Genomic DNA, 24,433 nt, shown 5'->3' on the forward strand with positions numbered 1-24,433 from the left:
ACTGCAATATAACTGGTTTGTGACTAACACTGGGCCAACAGAAATAACTTGTGAGACAACTTCAAGCGAACCACTTTTGTTTAATAGGGCATTTAACCTTTTATACTCTTCTGAAAAAACTGTCAAAAATTAGGCCCTACCTGCCTTTTAAAAATATGTTGTAAATCTCTAGTTGTGCTATATTATCACATCTTGGATTCAGCCTTTTTGTCAGCTTGTTTTCTTTCAATTGGCACAGGTTTTGTATTTCTTTTTGGAACTTATTGATCATAGGCCTTTCATTCATTTTTAAATGAAAAAAGCATTATTTGTGGATAATTTTGGCAATATTCACTCAAAAACTGGGGTGCATAAACTCAGATCAATGAAACCTGCGATCAGTTAAAAATACAAATTCTGTGCTAACTGAAAGAAAAGTGGATAAAAAAAGATTAAATCCAATATTTGGTAATAATATAGCATAACAAGAAATGTAAAAGCTATTTTTGTGTGTGTTAATTTTTTAGCAAAGTCAGTGGATTTTAGTCCTTTAATAAGATGTACTGATGTAATTTGAGAACAAAAATCTAAATATATCATTGCATCAAAACAGAGCCTTAAATTAAGTCAACTGAGGCTTACAGAAGCACATCTCAATATCACAGTGGTATGTCTGTTTAGTTTATCTTGTTAAAATTCAAGCTAAAGATAAAGAAAGGGATTTTTACTTCTGGGAACCTATTGTTATTCTCTATTGACCATTATTATTATAACTAGTGACTCGCTTTGACTTTGTCACCTGACACTGGTTTTATGTTTCACCACAGACGTATTGGAATACTTGCTAAGCCAAAGGACAGAAATGACAGCTAACGGTCTAACGTGAAGTGTTAGATTGTACACACTATTGCAACAAGCATGCTTGCAAATTAGTGTAATGACAGAGATAAACCTCTCTGATTTCAAGTCATTTTATCTGATCAAGTCTGCTTCAAAATCTTGAACTTGCCAACAATTCCCAAACCTGCTATCTAGGTAGGCATCTCACTTGGTTTTAGGACACTGCCCTATATATGCATATGCATTCCCTCTTCCAGAGCATGATGAACTGGACTCTGTCACCCCAGTTAATCCAGGTTTGTTGTCAATAGTGCACCCGTGCTTGTAAAAACCTCTAGTCAAGCACACCACACAGTGGCAGTGAACTTTAAACACCGCACTAGCCAGAGATCGACAGCAGGTTGGTTGGGGTGCAGTTTACTACTCATGTGAAGCTTATATTGTTACTCTGAGGCCTATTTCGTGAAAGAACACAACAGTTCCTTCTCTGCTCTGTTTGATTAGCCCCAGATAACAGATGTAGCTGTAGATAACAGCTGAAAAAAACAAAGAAATGTTTGACAGGATGTTACTATAAAGTGTGTAAGTTACATAAAATAAAACAGGACGGTGTGCTGATATCTATATTTTTCAACGCTCTACTCCAAGTTACACGTGTTATATACGACCAAAATAAACTAATTCAATCCATACACACTACAACGGCTGCATGTATCACTTATTTTCACTCTCAACTGAAGTTTCAAGCTTCCTCGGCCGCAAATGCGTTTGAGGAAAACCTACTGAATTAATCAACAACACTAATACATATCACGCGCCACACGATTAAACACGGTTTACTGGTTATTTAGGTGAGGACACGGACAGCACAGCAAATGACGGCTGACCTTAAAGCTTCTCACGTCGCTTTTCTCGCCGGTGTACGCTGTTTTCCGTTGGAGCCGTTAATTTGAATGACTGTCGCTCACAAACAAACGCTCGCTTTCTGCTAATGTTTAAATCACACCAGCGGGTCTCCAATTATGTTTTAGCTGTGTTTCATGGCACACATTCACAATGTGGAACAACGTCTGAGCCTCGCAGTGGGGATTTCTGAGCGCTATAAAGCCGGCAATGGGTCTCGGAATAAGGAAAATTGGCTTTTGTTGAAACTTACCAGCGGGTCTTTTTTCTTTTGCATCTTCCGTGAGCTTTAGTCAGGTCTGTCAGACGGCCGCTGATGGCGTCATAACGCAGGGCACGCAAAAGTGGGCGGGGCGACGGAAACAGACTTGTGAACTGTCAATAAACTTAACACGTTGATCACAACTCAAAGACAAGTCGCTGATGCAATATAATTGATGCATAGTTCTTAGAAATCAGTTATAATGATATACAGAGTAATTATTTGCACTAGGTGTAAACAGCCACCGCCAAATCTAACAAAGTATGCCAGCTTCCGTCTCGAAACTTTGAATATAATACAGTTGTCTTTAGGTTATTGTTGACACATCGTTTTAGGGATCAGAAAAATACAGCGTAAATAAGACAAATACAATAAAAATGTATGTTATCCTCATCATCCATATCGTTCTGGCAAAAAGTGATAACAATTATTCAGGAAGAGCGACACAAAGTTGAGTCCCCACTGCGTCAGTGTGGCATACCATTATATTATTTATTAATATTGAAATAGTTTTTTTTTTGTTTGTTTTGCTAAAACGATTTTTAATCAGATTTGGTTAACAATAACAACTCTGCATTGCATTTAGTTAGTTTCACAAATTAAAACATTTTCATATGTTTCTGTTTCAAACTGAAGTTTTCTAAACTGATGGTGTTACATCACTGATCTATAATAGAGAACATTATACAGATCAGTTTTAGAACAGCTAAACTGTTCAAACAAACATCCCAGAACTGAAAACAAACTTAGTTGAACACAGAAATCCGATATACGGTAGGTATTTCATGAATATTTAAAAAAAACAAGACAGCAAATAGGCTAAAACGTTAATTTTCTGAATATCGTGTATTATTTCCCCCTGTTTTGAGTTGGGTTTTGATACAATCTAGTAACAAATAAACTTTTTTTTGATTCGCAACGAAATGCAGCAGTCAATGTTAAATACCGAAAAATAGCCTACTAAAGCATAAGCATGTGCAACATTTTTTGAAAAGCTGTGACACTTGAAAACATGAAATTATTTTCTAGAAACTATGCTAGAAATGGCACTCTATAACTCATATTTGTTCCTTTTTTCAGAATACCATATCCAGTACAACAACCTAATTCATCATTAATATTGTATTCTATTTTATAAGTGTGTTGTGGTCAAGATGCTGATATAGTAATAATATATCTATAATAATGATACAAGTACAAATAAAATCATATATAGGATAGAATAACAATCATCTAGAAAGTCATGTAATGTTATATGAAAATAATGAAAACATATAGCCCATTACCAATGAATATAAAACATCCCACCCTCCTCATAAAATACCAGAAATATGCATATTATCAAGAAAGGATGTTTACCAGTTTATACACGTTCGTGTTATGTTCCATCCTGTTCTTGAAATTATTCATTATAACTTGATTATTTACACAAAGTATCTGAGCTTGACCAAAGCAAATCTGTGAAAGTCTGCTGTAGCTTTTTAACATATTCACCCAAAAATGAAAATTCTGTCATTCATTTACTAACACTGTTAGTAAAGTTGCTCCAAATCTGCATGGATTCTGTTGAACATAAAATAAGATATTTTGAATAATGTGTGTAACCAAGCAGCTGTTGGTCCCCGTTGACTTTCAGAGTATGGGGGAAAATAATGCTATGAAGTTAATGGAGACCAGAAACTGTTTGGTTGCCAACAGTCTTCACAATATTTTCCTTGTGTTCAGCAAAATAAATTCATACAGGTGTGAAACAATTTGAGGCAGTCAGAATAGATTACCTAAAATGTCAGAAGGACAATAATTTGTAATCTATTATATAATTTGTAAGTAATGTACCCTGTGCTGTGGTTCACTAGAAGCATCTGGTATTTGTAGTTACAAAGACACTGCCCTGTGTTTTCTAATTTAGTTCTTGCATCACTGTGCACACAACGTTTCTGGGCTACAAACTTTAGCCTGTGTGTGTGTGTGTGTGTGTGTGTGTGTGTGTGTGTGTCGCCTTCAGCCAATAGCAACACGTCACAGGTGAGGTCGGGACTTTACCTGTCTGCCATTACCTGTCATCAGTAACTTGACAGATGACTAGCCATTGTAGCTACGTTTTTACTAGTGAGCGTCTATTTATGCTATTTATGTTTGTTAATTCTATTTATGCATGATAAACACAATATTAGAAAAATATTTTCAAACTACCTCAATGTCATCACTCGTCTTCATGCCGGCAGTTTCTTGAGTCGACTTGGTTGGGCTGTGTGTGTTTTGGCAGACTGATGTCATGTCAGGCAGGGCAGTGTGCTTTTGATGCCGTTCCGCCCGCGAGGAGGGACAAGTGTCAATGTTGTGTTTACAAAAAGTAACTGACAATTTCTGCACAGTATACTTTTAAATGTCAATGCAATCATTGCTTTTTTTTTTTCAAAGTTATAGAATTCAAAGATACTGCATTACAAGAATGATCTAGACCATCTTTGAAATAATCAAATGTCGTATCTGTTTTTGTGATCTAGAGAAAGAAAGCCTTACAAAGGAAGGTCAGATAATGGTAAGACTTATAGACATTTTACAGTTTTCCCATCTGTCCTAACAAGTGAATATAATGTCAAGATAAATGTCTACAGTTGGAAGAGTTTGAATTGCTTTTCTAATGCCATGCATTACAGATTAAATAAATGGCAGGTTTCCAACAATGCCTGTGATGGAATATAAAAGCATATGGAATATAGAAAATGCGCAGAGAAAACTATACATCAGTGGATGTTATAAATCACTTAAATGTGTCAGTTTTGATGTTTCAGACAATGAAGCTCAATTATTCAGAGAGATCTTTCCACAAAACCAGCCGGTGCCACACGTCACGGACAATCTTTCCACTGTAAGATCAACGGTTGTGCAAAAGAAGGTACCCTGACTGAATTGACCAACTACTAAAGTTATCAAAAGTCTCACAAATCTTCTCTAAACATGTCACAGCTCCGCCGAGTGATTTTGAACTTATGTCAAGTATGATGCAGAAGACTGTTCAGCTTGAGAGAAAGGTGAAAACTCACCAGGTTAGAGTCAGGTTAGACTCTTCCTTTATTCTTACTGTCATTGTCCTGTGGACTCTGTGTCTAAATCTGCTTCGCTGTACAGTTTAAGTATCCAAGTCTGTTTACATCAGATGTCTCCGGGTGCTCGGCTGATATGTGACCCTGGACCACAAAACCAGTCTTAAGGGTCTTTTTTTAAAATTGAGATTTATACATCATCTGAAAGCTGAATAAATAAGATTTCCTTTGATGTATGGTTTGTTAGGATCGGACAATATTTGTCCGAGATACAACTATTTGAAAATCTGGAATCTGAGGGTGCAAAAAATTAAAATATTGAAAAAAATCGCCTTTAAATTGTTCAAATGAAGTTCTTAGCCATGCATATTTCTAATCAAAAATTAAGTTTTAATATATTTATGGTAGAAAATTTACAAAATATCTTCATGGAACATAATTTACTTAAAATCCTATTGATTTTTGGCATAAAAGAAAAATGTATAATTTTGAGCCATACAATGTATTTTTGGCTATTGCTACAAATATACCCCAGCGACTTAAGACTGGTTTTGTGCTCCAGGGTCATATATCATTTTTTCAGGTGTCGTGGTATTAGCTCTCAATTTCCTTACAATTTTATGCTCCAGGCAAGAAGAATAGCAGTTCTGAGAGAGAAACTGAATCTTTTGCAAGAGGCAGAAGGTAATTTATTATTTGTTAAGCAGAAATTAAAATAGCAGAAATATCGAGTTAGAATGATATAGACTACAGTAAGATCCGTATGAACCAATAAAGAAAACATTTTATTAGGTTTAAATCCCTTTTGAATCCCCCAATTCCCATAATTGTAACGAAGATAATCATATATTATTTAACATTTAGATTTATAATGTAATATACATTTTAAATATTTATTGTTGTACAGTAATCTATGCTGATTTTAACAATGTAGTTGTTTTTTATTTTTTTTTTGTCTTTTTTTTATTGAAGTTTTTATTGGAAAGAGATACAATTCACAACATCTGTTTATGACATTTGTCACTTTTACATATATTCCCGACTCAGGCGGGGAAAAAAGCTGCTCAAAAAGTTTTTCACGACAAAAACAGATCAATATTTCTCTTTAAATTATAATCTAATTATAGAAAAAACTATTTACAAAAGAAAGGGGATGTAGGCACAATATTTATATATAAACACAAAGCATATGTTCTATAACAAAAAAACATTTGGTTCAATAGGAGTTATAAACTCAATCCATTTGGACCAAAAATCAACAAACATATCTTTTTGGTTATTTATACAGAATGTAATTTTCTCCATAATAAAAATACTTTTTACAATGTCAATCCAGTCCTGTATTTGTGGCGGATTAGGTTTATACAGCATCTAGTAATAGCTTTTTTCCTTGAAGCAAGAATTATTCTATACATATATTTGTTTTTCCTTTCCCAGGAAATCATTGACACCTTGCTCATGTAAAATCTTTTCTAATACATTATGTATATATTTCCAAAAACTTCTGATATTAGGATAACCCCAAAATATGTGAAAAAGGTTAGCATCCTGTGAGCCGGAAAGTCTCCAACAATTTGAGTTGCCTAGAATGTTTTTTTTCTGTTTTGGAGTAAGGAAAAACCGAATAGTATTTCTCTAGCAAAATTCTCTCCAATAAGAAGAACGAGAAGTTGCCCATTGTAGTTTACATATATTTTCCCAGTCTTTCTTTCTCCCTCCCATCTCTCCTTAATGTACAGAGATGAATCTCCTTGTAAATCCATCAATGCTTTATATAGTTTAGTAATAGTCTTTAATATTGGTTCAGCCTTGTAAGCTGAAGAGAATATTTGAACTAGAGCACTCTTATTTGGATTTCCATCACTCCCTTTTTGAATTTTCTGACAGAAATGTTGCCGAAGCCAACCAGTCTCTAATCTCAACTGTGTTGCCCATAGCTCAACTAATGACTCGGTGGGATCCTTTTGATAAACTAATATGTCGTCAGCAAATAGTGCTATTTTATGTTCGTCGTTTTTGATGTTTTTGATGCACCCATTCACTGCAGAGAATCTATCTCCAAATCTATTCCGATGAAGGAATAAACTCATCTACATCTTGGACGGCCTGACGGTGAGAATTTTCAGCAAATGTACATTTTTGGGTGAACTATGCCTTATTTTACCTGAAATGTATGTATGCTGTCATAAAATATTAGCAGAATTATTGCAGAATATTTAAATTGTCACCCTTTTACAGCACGTTTACTGACAGTAATTTGAGCTAATCTCTTTTGACAGAGGACCATTTGTTGCACCATATGACATCATTAGTGCATTTCCACACCAGTGCTATGGTGATAACACCAAGACACTGCTGTCCTGTGGTCTGACTCCAAAAGCAGCACTGCTCCTGCGTCCTCAAGCTTTATCTCAGACACTGTGCAGACGCATACAGTACAACCCTAAACTAAAGAACAACCATCAACTCGTGTCACATAGAGAGTGAGCATCATTAACCCACTGTCACAGTGATGCTACAACACTGCACACTTCAAATATCTCACTGATCAGCACCAACATGTATGGATTTTGGAAATAGATAATTCAGGAAGAAAATCTCAAACACATCAGTAAATAGGTGTACAATAATTTTTAAGTAGTAATCAATGTGACAAATTATTCATAAAAAAAATTCAAATTACAATAATTTATCAACTGATCATTTAAAAGCTCTTTTTCTATTTTCTGTAAATGAACCAGGAGGAGACACCCGATCACCTGTCAAGGTGATCAATGGTTTATAATCAACTTCTATATTAGCCGGCAGGGATTGTAGGTGGGGGGAGTGAATGTCCAGCGCTCTCTCCACCCTCAATACCACGACTGAGATGCCCTTGAGCAAGGCACCGAACCCCCAACTGCTCCCCGGGCGCCGCAGCATAAATGGCTGCCCACTGCTCCGGGTGTGTGTTCACGGTGTGTGTGTGTGTGTTCACTGCTGTGTGTGTGCACATTGGATGAGTTAAATGCAGAGCACGAATTCAGAGTATGGGTCACCATACTTGGCCATATGTCACTTCACTTCACTTATTATTGTAAATGTTCCAACTAAGTCTTTTAAACATATTTTTGCATTATTTGCAGAAATCCATGTTCAAATAGTCTTTTGGGTGAGGTCAAATGCACAAACATCCCTATAATAAACGGGTTTGGCTGCTTTAGCCACTCACATTATTAATAGGTGCAAATGGTAATTTCTAGTCATTTCTATTATCAAAAGAGAACATGTTACTGCATTATGCATACTAAAAACAAACATTCAACATAAGGTTACATTTGAAATACAAAGCTTTATTTCTAAAAACTGAAACCGCTTAAGACAAATTTATATATAAACAAACAAACAAACATTTAGTGTTGTTAGAAAGTTTTTGGCATAAGGTTTGCCTGGCTGGTTTTCTTTTAAACCTGAAAGAGATCTTACAATATAAAAAACATCTGGTGCATTGTCAAATTACATTCACACTTGTTAGTGATGCTTCTGGACCAGAATATGTCAATTTACCAATAAAACACTCCCCACAATATATGGTCCCTTTTTGAAATAGAATCCCAATACCTCAGCAGTCACACATTACAGTAGAGAAGACAATTAGTGTTTGCATTGACATGTTGTGCAGCAAATACAGGTTACTTCCCTGAATGCAAGGCATCTGCTCTAATATTTGACATGCACTAATACAATATTTGCCTCCCAGTTGGTTTCCTCTGATGTGTTGGCTATTTTTATAACAAATTATTAACCAGACAACATCATGGATTATGACAGAGCACATCATATACCTTGTTGTTTTACTGGCAAGACAATCCTGCAACTCAATACTCTAACACACAAACATAAGTCACCATTTCAAATGATATGTAACCCAAAAAGTAAACTTTTTTTTTAGTGTGTTAATTTCACAGCAGCAAAGAACCTAATAATGTCATAGGATTCTAAAAATACAGATAATATGATCAGTTACTCTGCAATTAAGAGATCCTAAACTTAAATGGCATTCTATGAACTTTTTATTTTATTTAACAGACAACCAGAATTTATTATGTTTACAGCCCCCTCTTGCTTTTAAATGTCCCTGTTTATTGGTCTGCATAATACCGTGTACACCAAGACTCTTTACAGCATTATGGAAACTGTTCTGATACGTCTATCTTTGATCATGTTGAACTTCGGTTATTATATAATATTAGGGAATGTCTAATCTCCAACAACTTTATACACAAATGATCTGCTGGTGTAATTTCAAAAAGCCAGGGGTGGCCAAATATTTCCTCAGCCTTACATTCTGTGTTTAATGTAATACGTGTTCCGTTTACTGTAAGATGATGGATACCAGATACCGGATACCAGTCTTCTTGTTACACACAACCAAGTGTCACTCACTTTGCCATTGTAAAAACAGTGCCTTGTTGCACCAAAAGATTAAATATTTTCAGTTGATTGTCAACTTCATCACAGACGTTCCCAAATACATGGAAAGGTTTATATTAAATCATTCTCTTTCCACTGCACACAAAGTCATCGAAATCTTAGAAAAATATCTTGTATAAAAATAACCCTCTGGTTTGCGAGATTACAGTGTCCTTAGTGTCGCTAATCCTTCATGAAGAAGGTTTGGTTTGCTAGAGATTGTAGTGTCTTTAAAGGCACTTGTGATGTGGAGTTTCCCTCATTTGAGCACAAGCCATACTGTCCGAGCTCACTGAGTGATGCAGTTTTCTCCCATATCCTGAGCGTAGCGGTCAGAGACTGTGGTTCTCAGTTCCTCGACGTCTCGACGGAGTTGCTGAGCTTCCTGTAGCTTCTTCTGCAGCCCCTCGGGGCTCAGCCAGTCCTCCCACTGCTCTCCTACTGGAGGGGGAGCTGCTGCAGACAGATAGATAGAGACCGTGTCAGAGTCACCGTTGATAAAAGCCACAACACAGATAGCACAACAAAGCAGCTATATTGAGTTTCCATGAGAGCATGGTGAAAACTGTTGAGCCGTAATCACCACAGCTAAAACAAAACAATAGAGAAGGCACTAGTTTGTACTAGGAATTGGTGTTATCAATCACAGGGAGTGTGATATGCTTCATGAATGTGTGTGTGTGTGTGTATTAAGACAGACTTTAATTGTGTTTCTGATTTAAAATTAAGTAGCAAAAGCGTGCTGGTAATTTTGATTCATTTTCTTAAATCAAAGAGTACACTTCAATTATTAAAATAAAAAAATTTAACAGCATACATCTTTAAATAAAATAATTTTAAAATGATATAAAATGTAAAATTATTTCAATTTATCAAATTAAATCAAAATTGAAACATTCTTTGAAAAATATTCTTAATGAAAACATTCTTTGATGATTGTTTCTATAGCAACCAGGACTTCTAATGGCAGTGACGTGATGACTTTACCGATTAGTGATTGGCTCTTCTGCTCAATAGGCGGTGCTTCCTTCTTTACAGCGTGAGTGATACATCTTGGGTTTTCTATAGTCTTTGGTTATAAAGTAGGAATTACGAGATATAAATTGCAATTCTGAGAAAAAAAGTCAGAATTGTGAGTATATCTCGAAATTGTGACTTTTCTTAGAATTGGGAGTTTATATCTTGCAATTCTGACTTTTGTGAATTATGCAATTGTGAGTTATTAAGTCAGAACTGTGAGACAAACTCGCAATTCTGAAAAACTTCAGTGAAAAAAAAAAAAAAAAAAAAAAAAGAATAGAGATAAAAAGTTGCAATTACCCTTTTAATTTTGTTAATTCAGTGGAAGAAATGGGCTTCCATAGTTGGATGGAGTTTTTTTCTACTGAATTTTTTTTTAAGAAATCTCTCTGCCATGTTAAGCTACAACCTCATTTTGATTCCTGTCAAAAATTAAACATAGCACTAATCTGTATGTTATATCGAGGCATTATCTGAAAGAGTGCTAGTCTTCTTTATAGCTTGTTGACAGCAGAGGGCGCACTTACAGGCAATGCCGAGCAGCATGGAGAGGTTTGGGTCATGGCCCTGAGCCCGCTGGGTGAGGACGTTGCAGAGGAAGCGGAGGTCACACAGACAGGCGGCCATCTCACCATACAGCTTCTGTGTGAGCCGGGCTCCCACAGGGAGCAAGCCACGACCACTCGGCGCTTCCTCACCCTGAAGACGCTCTTGCAGTGTCAGATTATGTTCCAACAGCTCCTGGTTCTGTGCTGAGAGCTGAAATACAAACACATAACACACCCTCAGTTCTCCTGTGTGCTATAAAAACTCAAAGAGCTGAATATGCATTACGGTCAACTTCTAACCTCTTTCATAGCGGTGTGTAACTGCAGCAGACTCTCCTCTTTCTCTGCCACTTCCTCTCGCAGGGCCTGACTACTGCACTCCTCATGAGAGAGCTGCTCCTCCAGAGTCTGAGACAATACACACACAATGTTATGGCTGCAAGCTAAACATTTTGCTCATATAAATGAAACTGCAACAGTTTTTGGCACAGGATACTTTGACTAATATTTTAAGGACTTAAAGGGGGAAAAGAAATACACGCCCTAAGTGTTGAATATATAGACTTCAGACTTTTTTCTACACTAAAATAATATCAGGTGTCCTAAAGAAGCCTCCTACTTTGAGGAAGATGTTTGTAAAGATTCTTCACCTCTCCTAGATACTAAAGTACATTCCTGAAGACTTCATAAAATATGATGCCTGGCTTTTAGTGAGAGGCATTTACTTAAATTACACCTAATTACAGTCTTTACGACCAATTCTTATTCAGAACCGGTTTCATTTGAAAGACAAGTAAATTATGATGTTTGTTCCCATTAACAGTTCTTGAATACTATTTTTCCACCTACTCTACCATTCAAAAGTAGGAAGAAATTGATACTTCAATTTATCAAGGATGCATTAAATAGTTTAAAAGTGACAGTGAACTACACTTATGTTACAAAAGATTTCTATTTCAAATAAATGCTATTCTTTTGAACTTTCTATTCAACAAAAAATCCTGGTCATGGTTTCCACAAAAATATTAACTGTTTTCAACATTGATAATAAGTGATGTTTCTAGAGCACCATATCAGCATATTACAGTTATTTCTGAAGAATCACATGACACTGAAAACTGGAGTAATGATGCTGAAAATTCAGCTTTGCCATCACAGGAATAAAACAAAAATACATTTTATGTTTCTACTGTATGTTTTATCAAATAAATGCAGTTTTGGGGTGGATGAGACTTATTTAAAAAGAAAATTGATGTCCAGTAGTCGACTGATTTGCAAACAAACCGTTACATTGTTTTTAATGTGCTCATAACAGTGAGCAAAGAGCATGACACTAGCAACACCAAGGTCATAGGTTCAAATCCCAGGGAATACATGATCAAATGTAAACTTTCAGTGCAACACTTGGATAAAAGTGTCTGATAAATGCAAAAAAAATTCATGTAAATATAAGTTAAAAAATGTAATGTAAATGCACCTGCTAAGCAAATAAAACTGAAAGTAGTCTTTACCCTGATCTGTGAGCAAAGCTGCTCCATTATCCTGAGTTGCTTTTCTATGACCTAAAAAAGGAAGATTCATTCAGATTGTGTCTTAAAATATTTGCACTAGTGTTGTCACGATACTGGAATTTCTAACTTCGATACGATACCTTGAAAAATATCGATACTCGATACCATTTTCGATACCACGGTGAATAAAACTGCCACAATATTAAGGGGGTAATTTTTTTTAATTTAAAGATAAATGTAACAAGTCGAGAACATGCGGTATATTTTACATGAACAAAAAAAATGTCTTGAGGTACTGCATTTGTTGATTTATTTATTAATCTTTTATTAATCTTAGTTAAATGTTAATTGAAACTAACGTTTACTAATACATGTACTAATTAAAATCCAAAGTTCTATTTGTTGATATTCTCATTTGCTTCATAACCAAAATATTTCCAGATATAGGGCCTTATGAAATCAGTTTTATTTTTCCCCAAATTCCGTTTTATTTTTTTCTACATTCAATTTTTTCCATTTTAATTGTTCTGGATTCCGTTTTTTTCCGTTTGAATTTTTCTGGACTCTTTTTTTTTTTAATGGTCAAATTAAATGCTATTAATATAAAAGCATGTCTAATTCATTAAAATCATGAAAATTATACAATTTAACATTTAATTTATTAAAAGTGTAACAAAAATGACACGTTTAGGGCCGTATGAAGTGTTTTATTTTTTTCTCACCTTATGTTTTATTGTTACCAAATTCTGTGTTTTAGCATGTCTATTATTTGAATGCATACAAACAATTTTTATTTATTCTTACAGTAGCCTTATGAAATGTGTTTTCCCCCTCAGAAATTCTGTGTTGTGTATTTAAATTTTACTGGATATCAGATGAAGGCATAAAACAATTTTAATTAATTTATATTTGAATTAATGAAAATTAAACATTTACATTTTTGGCAAATGAAGGGGATTTACTATTAAAATTTAAATATTTTGTGATTATTTCTTTAAAAAAATTAACAGTAGTAGTAAGTAGTAGTATTATGTACATTCTACTAAATAATAGTAATATAGCCTATTTCTGGCACACGGTCTTTAAGAAGTTAAACCGAACTTTTATTTTGACGGGTTGTCGTGAATACTTCTAAAGTTCTGTGTGTGTATGATATGACGCTAGTTTTACTCAAATTAAATGGTAAAATGCTCGTAAAATGCCTTTCAGATCAGTTCTGGAGATATTGTTGATGTATTTATGTCCTCATTGAGACGGCAGACACTGAAATCACCGCGAGCGCCACATTAGTAAACAAAACCGCACGTGCAGCACATTCACACAGAGACACGCAGAACATGCAGGATTCATATTTAAATCCACTTTTGCAGCTTAATATTTACAGATACTAGTCCATATCGCGATTTGATTTAAGTGTAATGACCTACTTTTGATTAATTCATCCAAACTTTGACAAATTCCGTGACATTCCGCGTTAAACTGTAAATTCCGTGTTTATGACTGGATTCCGTGGCGTTCTCTGCATCGCGGAGATCATAGATCCCTACAGATAGCGCTCCTGCTGTGTTCTTTAACAACCAGAGCAGTCATCTTTCTATTCACTTCACTTGTGCTATTTAACCAGAGCGAAGGAGACGAGTGCGGTCACGTGTGGTGCTTGTCCACGCGCCTTTGGAGAGAAGTGAAAGTGACAGCTCGGCTAGTATCGGTGTATCGATACTTCGGGAAATTAATATTGGTACCGTTCAGATATTTCAGTATCGATATTTATCGAAATATCGATATTTTTGACAACACTAATTTGCACAGAACATATATTCATATTAATCAATAGGCAGAGCCATGCTTCAAAACTATTAGCATTCCCTTAGCTAAATTAAGTGTTACTGCAAAGTAATGTGAATAAAAAATAAACAATAACCTTTTTGAGTCGCTGGTGCTCCTCTTTCAAGGTAGTGTTTTCTTCTCGTAGCTTCTCTATGTCAAGAGAAGGCAATCTCACTCCATCCTCAAGGCTCTCCTGCACTCTGTTCTGGAGACTAAGCACACAGTCAAATCAAACAATATTAGACCCCATACATGGCAATGCTTCAAAACCTAATGAATGGGCATTTTTGTGCAAGTATGGCTTGCATATTTTTTTCCTACCTGGTGACTGTTTTGAGCAGTTCTCTCTCCTTGTGTCTCTTTTCTTCCAGTTGGGTCTCTTTGTTGTGCACAGCACTGCGGGCCTCCTCCAGTTTGGCTTCCAGATCTCTGATGGTGGCGTGCAACTGAGCTGTTCTCTCCTCTGCCTCCTCCAGCTGCAACACAACATCCATAACTGAATTAAAACTGGAGGACTGAGAATGAGAATAACAGTGGTTTAAAGTGCTGGGTGATGAATAGGCAACACTAAAAAAAATATATAATAATAAAAAAAAAAAACTTGGGGTCTGTATGATTTTGGTGTTTTGTTGAAAAAAGTCTCTTACACTCACTAAGGCATGTTAATATATTTGTATTTGTTTTATATTTTAATATATCTTAAAACATAGTTTATTCCTGTAATGCAAAGCTGCATTTTCAGGAGCCATTACTCCAGCCTTTAATGTCACATGATCCTTCAGAAATCATTCTAATATGGAATTTTTTTATTGTCAATGTTGAAAACAATTCTGCTGCTTCATATTTGTTGTGGAAACCAGGATACATTTTTTGGATTCTTTGAGTTCTTAGAAAGTTCAAAAGGACAGTATTTATTTGAAATAAATCACTAGAAATCTTTTGAAACATTATAAAAGCCCCAAAAGTCACTTTGTCAATTGATAGCACCTCTTCTGAATAAAAGTATTAATTGATTAAAGAAAAATCTAACTGACCCCAGATTTTTTAACTCCACAAACAGTAATGTAATAATTAGATTCTGAAAGTGGATACTACTCTGACTAAAATAATTTAAAGTAATTTTATTTTTTACTAAGGCTATAGCAATAACAGGGTATAATCAACTAAAAATCAAAATGTAAATCAAATAAACATTTAAAAGCAAAATAAACAAGATAAATTACAAAAAAATTCTAAGGTGCATTTAAGAAAAAAAAAAAAAGGAAAGAATGTCTTGGAGAGGAGGCATAGTGAGCTTGAGATTTTGTAAGCCAGCAGGCTAAGGAGAGTGCTACTTTAAGACAATACAATAGGAGCAGATGTGTGATATATGGGTGCAGTGGATGCTATAATAGTGTCTGGCAATACACCATAAGAGAAACATCTAAAGCTGAGCATTATGACCAACTGCTGTGAAAGCACAGGAAAAAAGGCTTTTGTTTTGTTGGCTGGCCATCAGAGAGTGCAGTGCCTTTTTGTGCTGGGCCTGGTAGTCTTCCATGGTGGGCAGGTCAGCCAGATATCGCTCGAGCGTCTCAATCCGCTGCTGTTTTTCTCTGTTCTGCTCTGACTCCTTCTGACACTTCTTTTTCAAGCTGTTGATATGCTTGTCTCGACTTCGGATCTTTGTAGTAAACAGCAACAACACAAGATGAAAATTCAAACATCAGTTCAGTGAGATTCTGCTCATATGTGGTTGAGGAGGTCACATGATGAAGCTTGCATATGCTCACCCTTTCTTCTTGTTTCTTTAGCTCCTCTGCATGTTTTTCACTGCTCTCTTTCAAGACCTTATTCAGGCGATGCGTCTCTGCTTCCACTGCGCCCAGTCTCCGGTCCGCTTCTAGCTTCTCCTTGGTAAAGCAGTCGTTGCGTTCGGCGAACTGGGCTCGCAAAAAAGCATTTTCCTGCTGGGCTTCCTATCACACACACACACACAGAGGAAAGAAGAGGGAAAACTCAAAGACATGTTTTCATACAGCGCAAGGAAAAGGCTGTGCATGCATGTGTGCTAACCTGTAGTCTCAACAGACACACATCGGTGTAAGGAGCTCCACGTCCCATGAGGGCACTGTGCACCTGCAGCTCACTCTCTCTGAGACGCTGTTCCAGCTGAGACATTTGCTGCCTCTGCCTGTAATGCGCCAGATACTACATTGTGTTAATGTTTAAAATCTTTGTAAAATGAGAGATGCTTTTGAAAACTTGGCATTACCTTTCAATGGTAAGTTCTTTCTCTTTTAGCAAGTTCTCATTGGCTTTAATGACAGCATCCCACTTGCTGTTCTCGGTGTGAGAGGTTGATGGATAGAGAGATGCATACTGTCCACTTCCTCCTGTCATTAACTGCAATACAAATAGGTGGGAAGGCATGAACTCTTATTTAAAATAGGCATAAAAACACAATCGGACCAAGATTTATATTAATTTTATCTTTAAAATACACATGAAACTGTATTTGCCTCCCTTTTACTATAGTATAATGTATCCAATTGACACTGAATATTAAACAAGATGAAATGTGTAGGTCTAGTCTTCCTATCAAAAGAAGGTGGAACAGCTTGTTGGACAGTGAAGAAAATGTCTCTGGCATGAAGCTGACAGTATAATTGCAATTTGCAGCAAGAAAAATGGCCATTTGCAGTCATAAAATGTGCCGTTTCAGTGTTTATAGCAGTTATTATATAGGATTTACACAACATGTAATTATTGTTATTGTTGTGATAGTCCATTGATTTATATTTGTCTCTCAGACAAATTAACAGCAGTAGATTTTCCATCTCTGCAATAATTCCATATTGAGAAACTGTTATAAAGCAAGTTAGCTACATAAACATGGAAAACCCTGACCCAGATTCCACTACAAAATAGACATATCAAAATAGATAGATTACGATCATTACACCCAAAATGGCTTAATTCTTTTAGAAAAGAAAAAAAAGTTAAGTGTTGTTGTTCCTGCACCATTTGGGGCTATCACATCCTGAGCAAATGGTCATCAATTGTATGAAAGGGTGTGGGAAACTGAGACCCATGTCAGACAGTGGGGTGTCCAGACTTCATTAACATACAGACCACAGATATATAGGGTGGTAAATTGTAAAAGGATAAAAGGTTTGTTTAGGATTTTCAGGGTTCATTACGACTGCGCAGAACCCAAGATGTTACGTGTACTTAGTGAAATTTATGGCAGCATAACAGGGACTGAGATCTTCAATTTTCTCATTTCTTACAATTAAATAGAGTATTTCATTTTCTTTCAAAATTGTTCAAATAATATCAGTACTTAAAAATCAAGATAGCAGAACCACCAAACCATCAGATATAAATAATACAGGTACAGTATCCGCACTCTAATTTTATATCCATTCATCTTCAGTTATTACGGTTACTGATTAACATTTTCCCTATGTAACTAAACACTAAAGTTATTTTAGAGGCAAAGCATTATATTTTACATAGGCTACTACATTCAGTGTTTGTTAATAAAAAAACACTTAAAATAATTATCATTTGAATTAAAGCTAAAATAAAATATTAGATGAAAAAAACTTGACTAAACATTAGAAAAAAGTTAAAATATTAACATTAGTAAAATTTTAATAAATGAATTTAAACTTTTTTTAAACAGTAAAAATGACAAAAGCGCATAAAATTACTAAAACTAAAATGAAAATGTAAAAATAAGCCAATTGAAATCATTAATAAATTGTAGATAAATAATACAAAAATAACACCGACTACATTTTAAGATCAATGGAAAGATGTCTATTTTTGGAACAACATGCACTGATGAATCATGCACAATAAAACCTGCAAGATGCGTTGAAATTAATAAAGTTAATTCTAATTTCATACTGACTTTAGAAGTATGATTCATGATTACATAACGGTTCTCTTTTCCTTCTCGTATGAAGCAGGACACAAGCTGATGCCTAACCTGCATTTGTTCCATCTGTAGCTGCAGACTCTCGAGTTTCTGCTTCTGCTGCTGCCAGTTGGCCAGTTCACCACAGCGTTCCTGCAGTAGTGGATCATAAGCTCCAGTGCAGGCCTGGTCCCTCAGGAGAGCCTGAGTCTGCAGGCCCCGAGGAACGAAAAACATCCTGGCAGAGGCACCAGACCCTGGATGAATGTTCCTCTGGCCGTATGGGTCTAAGGGACAGTTGAGACCTGCTTTAACCTCTGGTAGGACTTTATAGGTCTGTTCCAGCAAGCCTGTATTGTCCCCAAGCCCGGTCATTTGCAGCTGTTGCCGTACATCATGGCAAAGTCCCCAGAGCAGAGCCGACTGATTAAGAGTTGGTTCCATGGCAGGTACCTCAAACTTCTGCGCTTCATCCAGCCGCGTCTGATCTCCAGAGGGGAAGAGCGAGTGATCGAGGCCATTAACCAGGCTGCGGTATCGGCTCAGGCAATCAGGCTTGTCTGCAGTCGTGTCTAAATTTCCATCGTGCTGAGCATCCAGGTTGGGGGATGATGCAGATTTGGGGAGGGATGACTTGGAACTGGAAGAGCTGGAGGACACCCGGGCCTCTTCAGAGGCACGCGGCTTGAGCTTGGAGGCCAGAGTTCCGGCCGTGGAGGGCATGACATGGGCGGTGGGGATGGGGATCTGACTGCGGATGGGCTGGAAAGAGGGACTGCTGCTAGTGCTGCAGATGTCTAGAACAAAACAGGAGTGAGAAATAAATGAAACCAAATACAAGTTATGTATTAAATGAGCATGAGCCTGCAAAAAGTGCCTGACCTTAAGGAAAAGTTGTTGTTTTTTCCTTTTCAACCAAACATATTTGAAACAGTAATGGCATTTTTTCAATGCTTACATTATTTAAATATGTATACAATTCATTATTATATTTTTTGCACCAATCACAGACATTAAATTGGAGACATGGAATTTGTCTTAAATTTAGTAATATTTGAGCTGTATATCAAAATATGCCCTAGGAAAATAAAAGCAAGTAAAATCAAATAATGAAGAAAAAAACAATCCATTTAAATATAAGAGCAAAAGTAAAATAAAATAAAAAATAAAACAAAATAATTAAATGCCCTGGGAAAATAAATTAAAACCAAGCAAAATCAATTAAAATAAAGTAAAATCAAATAAAAAAAAGTAAAGCAAACTGAAACTAAAATAAAAATAAAGCAAAATAAAAGGCCATAAAATTAAATGATTCTCTCTCTCTCCCTCTATACACACACCTATACACATACTTATATCTATCTATCTGATTGTGTGTTTGTGTGTGTAAAGCTCTTCCATTTTGCGTCACTGTTGTGAAGTCATGAATGCTTAAATTATATAGACATTATACAACTGCAAAAAGTATGTTGCTAAATTAGCTAATTATTAATTGCTAAATTAATGTCATCTAGTTCTGAAAACTAACACACACCAAACCATTGTGAAAAATAGTACTCACCTTGCTAGCAGTAAAAGAGATACCATCAAATGAGAACATTTTCATGGACGGTGAGGCATAAAAAACATGTCCTCCCAATGCATCTTCAGTAAAAGACAGACAAACTACTGATCTTAAAACACACCCAGTGGCACAGAAGGCTGCCAGAACTCGTCCTTCAAAAAAATTAATGTCAAGCTCGGGCAAGGTGAGTGTACCTGCTATGAGAGTTTGTTCTCCTACAGCTCTGTTAGCGCAGGAGCGCGTACACACAGAAAGGTTAGCGGTATTTATAGAGCACTCTCATATTACGCTGTGAGGTGTCTGTGTGGGACTCCTGCTTTAACCACACAGCTCACCTCTCTCAAACACGCTTAATAGTCCTTAATACTGCTGAAGTGCCTTTAAACAAGTTCCTCAATACAATAATTCAATTAACACGCACAAATCAAGTGGAGATGTCACGAGGCAGCCCAGGCAGCAGTAGGAGGGTCTGCCCTGCGGGTGTCTCTTTTGAACATCTGCTAAGGACAGGTTTAAACAATTCTTTGGTTAGATGAAAGATTCTTGGAGCGCTGAGAAGCTTTCTGCCATTACAAGAAACACCCAGAGCAAAACAAAGCCGTCACCATCACAACACAGAAGCCCACAGACTGTCAACCATATATTTATAACCGCTAAAGCAAAACGGCTGCCAAGAAGTTCCGTGCCGCCACCGTTTTGGCTATTTAAAAACAAATAAAAGTTGTATTATTAGGGTGTCTTAGTTGCTAGGTGCCACAACTGTAAGAAAACTCAAGCAGTTAGCTATTGCTATTACTATGGGAACTTATCTGGGTTTCAGGGTAACAACAACAAAAACGACAGTGGTCGCCTAATGAGTTTTTCAATAGCTGATACTGATATCCAGATAACAAGCTGGTCAGATAAAACATTATAATACTGAATTTATGACCTTTTCAGTCGTTTATGATCACTGGAAAATCATTTTAATTCTGATGCGCTAATGAATATATATCAAGGCTGTTAAATCTATTAATCGTGATTAATCACATCCAAAATAAATGTTTGTGTTTACATAATGTGTATTGTGTTGTATATTTTATCAATATATAAATGCACACACATACATTTACACACATTTCTCCTTACATTTACTACACATTTAAGAAATATTTATATACATCATGTTTTCCTCAAAAAATATTAAGCAGCACAACTGTTTTCAACATTGAAAAAATTAAATTCTTGAGCACCAAATTTGCCTTATTATTTTCACTCTTTTTTGATCAAATAAATGCAGCTTTGGCGAGGATAAATGATTACTTTCAAAAACATGAAAAAAATCCTATCAATACCAAACCTTTGAACAGTAGCATATAATTGCCAAATATTTATTTCACAACATTACTAAAAACTGAAACAGAAAATTATTTAACCACTGACAAGGCTGTCGTCATGTTTTGGAACTCACATTAAGGAGTAAAAAACCTCTGCTGAATTGAGCAGTTACACCAATAATCAGCCTAAGTGATATCTGTCTATCACTAAAAATAACCAATCAAACCAGGCAAAACAGCACAATACAATAATACCAACATAAGCTACACAAAAGCACACAGAAATGTTTTCATCCGCACTGCATGTTCAGTACAGATCTGTGGCAATCAACATACACAAGCTTATCAGTACAGCTAATCTTTACATGTTTAACAAGGCAGAGAGAAGAAAACCAGGAGACCAGGATTAGAGTTTCCATTCAGTCCTCCAGGTCAGGCCCTCCTAATGAGACCCCCATCAGTGGAAGTGCAACACCGCCTGGAGGAATCTATGGTATGGAATATCATATCCTCCTCTAAATCTCATAGGAGTTCCAGAACTATGAGCACATCTCCATGACTAAAAATATGACAGCTTAATCTATAAACAGCCAGCCAGTTTATGTCTGTTGTAAATAAAAAATACAACCACTGCTTGTTTGGCAAAAAAAAAAAAAAAAAAGTCACAAATGTTATCCATGATGTCTAAAGATTAATACATAATGTTCTTGGGTGGCTAAATATCTAATTAAAATTAATATACATGTTCTTGGGGAAGCCACACTAAAGTTTGTGTTTCATTCATTTTTATTCTTGCACATGGGTACAGTTAATTGTATTTTTATCATTTTAAATTAATTACTTATAATTTACAGTTATTACTATAATTTCCAGGGTTCCCAAAACTTTTGACTACTGTATCGTTTTCATGATTTTTTGAGTCTTTATGATTACTAGATAAAGATCAGTTTCCACTCAAACAGACCCATATTTAGCCAATGAAATGGTTCTAAGTCAAACATAACTAGAAAAATGTGTATTCATTATAGAAATGACTAATATTCCATGACTGTTCTATTATGGAATACTGTACTAGAATACACTGCTATTCCATTCATTTCCCTGACTATATATTCCATGCCTGGAAAATCCAATCGCATTTTGTGATTCACAATTTCAACTAAAAGACCGCTGTTGAGATGAAAGAGCTGACTGAGGTCTTGAACTCCGCTGTATTACACAACAGGCAAGCAAATGGACACGACAATGTTTGAACACTGTCAAATTTCTCACCTTCAGTGTGGTCAGAGGTACCCAGGCCCATGTCCCCACTGTCCGCTGTGCTGGGCCGCCATCCAAAACGGCTCTGGAACTTCTCAGACACAGCAGGTGTCAGCCATTCCGTGTCAGAATGTCCTACTGGAGCACAATGAACGCATGATGTGACGCTCTGTTATGGTTATGAGGTACATAACATACACTTAGCTGTAGATGGCACTGGATTTGTACCTGCAAGTTTGGAGTTCTGGTATTTCTGTGAAGTGGTCATTCCTGTGGCAGTCACCTGTGGACAGCATTCATTAATGAATTAAATCCAAAATAAAAAGACAACACTGTCAAAACACAAAAGGGGTCAATGAGCAAAAACATTAAGTCTACAAACAAGCTGGCCTAAATTTTTTCACTGTGCTGCAAAACTAAGAACAACAAAAAGATCTGGCAGAACAGCTGCAATAAATAATAAATATAAATTAAAAAATAATAATTAAAAATGGTTAATACTATTAGTATTATATAATAACATTTGATCATGTTTTTGTATAGTAATGATATAATATTACACAATATTTTAAATTACTAAATATTATTTCCACTACTCTTTATCTAAATAAAAATGTAGACAGTATTCAAAATCATTCACAGTTTAAAGAATATCTCAATTGCAAAACAGCTGAAAATATCCTCCCAAGCTTAGAGCTGGAATAAGTTCATTTAGTTGTCAAAGTTAACTGTATTTTAGTCGTGCTAGATTTGTTTATATTTAGGACATTTAAAAGCTCGTTTAAAGTACAAACGGCCTATATATAGTTACTCTATAGTTTTCAATAGTACGTTAACGTTATAGCACAGCAAACCCGGATTAACAAGGCATCAAAGTCATTTAAATGTTCATAACTTTGAAAACAAGCTCCATGTATGTTGCTACTTCAAACAAACATTTACCTCGTACAAGTATCCAAGTTTGCTAACAAAAAGAGTTTAAAATATCAGTAAAAAAGTAAACAACTCCACGCACCTTAACTCACGAGCTGAAAGGGTCTTTACTAAAGATAATAATGACGCGAACACAACTCAGAGGAACAATAAAGTGCTTCATTACCCGAGAGACGCTGACTGGGTGCTAACATCAACAACACCACAATAGTCAAACTATAAACGGCCTCGAGCTTCAAACACCCGCCGCAGGCTTTTGTTTTTAACCATTCTTCTTCTTCTTCTGCGTTTTGCTCTCCTGCCAGGTTGAGACAACAAGCGCCCCTGCCGCTTGATTAGTGAGCTGCAGGCGCAGACCAATCCACCTTCGTTTATATGATAAATTATTAGTGATAAAATGTCATATTAAAATTTTATATTCCAAGCCCTATTCAAGAATCAAAATAATAAAAAATTCACCCATGTGCAATATATTGCAATATATTATTATACGTTTAGATATGATTATGCTATAATTTGTATTTGCATTTATGTTGTTTATTCTTTATAGTGTTTAGTTCCTTATATTGTTGCCAATTGTCTTAATAAAGTAAAATACAGAAATTGGCATTATTTCATTCCGCTTTCTATAGACAGGACAGAAATCATAACATTAATCATTGTTTGTAGAGCCAGCAAAGGTGTGCTATAGTGAGTCTGTGGAAACGTTTTGGGGGGAAAATGGTTCAAAATAAATATAGAAATCAATTACAGAACTTGACTTTATTACTATTTTATTCTGCTTTCAGAAATCCTGAGATAAAAATGCACAATCACTAACTGTGATTACACTCATTTTCACAGTAAACAGACCAAGAAAAAATGATTTGAAAAACTAAATAAAATAGTTATGTATTAATAAAATAAATAGCATCTACAGAACTTAACATTACTAGTTCATTTTGCTTTCTATAGACTTGACAGAAATTGTGTTTTCAGAAATCTAGTTATATTCATGTTATATGTAAATCTCTGAATGAATTAAAGCAGCACTTAAAAACATTTTTTATTAGCTTTTGATCAGG

General features: G+C 35.6%; 2 protein-coding genes across 7 annotated transcripts in view; both read right to left on the minus strand.

Annotated features, from left to right (window-relative positions):
* LOC306878162 (calcium-transporting ATPase type 2C member 1-like) overlaps positions 1–2,062 on the minus strand; it is a 45,465-nt gene extending 43,403 nt beyond the window's left edge. Inside the window, exon 1 of the mRNA XM_079430326.1 lies at positions 1,976–2,062. Within this exon, the coding sequence (XP_079286452.1) occupies positions 1,976–1,999 (24 nt within the window). The 5' untranslated portion in view covers positions 2,000–2,062. The remainder of the gene's footprint in view (positions 1–1,975) is intronic.
* Positions 2,063–8,344: 6,282 nt separating this feature from the next.
* LOC306878023 (centrosomal protein of 85 kDa-like) lies at positions 8,345–23,668 on the minus strand. Of its 6 annotated transcripts, none has more exons than XM_079430102.1 (14): positions 23,536–23,667; positions 22,665–22,719; positions 22,449–22,574; positions 18,369–19,093; positions 16,644–16,774; positions 16,445–16,562; positions 16,162–16,347; positions 15,900–16,052; positions 14,711–14,865; positions 14,484–14,601; positions 12,563–12,613; positions 11,352–11,459; positions 11,031–11,262; positions 8,345–9,939 (listed from the first exon to the last, which is right to left on the minus strand). In XM_079430102.1, exons 2-14 carry the CDS (start codon positions 22,702–22,704, stop codon positions 9,773–9,775), a joined length of 2,310 nt encoding a protein of 769 aa, XP_079286228.1. In that variant the 5' UTR covers positions 22,705–22,719; positions 23,536–23,667; the 3' UTR covers positions 8,345–9,772. The 6 variants fall into 6 exon arrangements, with proteins under 6 accessions (XP_079286228.1, XP_079286229.1, XP_079286227.1 ...); XM_079430103.1 differs by having other exon boundaries at positions 8,345–9,936; positions 23,452–23,654; XM_079430101.1 differs by having other exon boundaries at positions 23,452–23,654.
* Between the last annotated feature and the right edge of the window lie 765 nt (positions 23,669–24,433).

This window comes from Barbus barbus (assembly GCF_936440315.1).
Source record: "Barbus barbus genome assembly, chromosome: 12".
Lineage (NCBI taxonomy): Eukaryota > Metazoa > Chordata > Actinopteri > Cypriniformes > Cyprinidae > Barbus > Barbus barbus.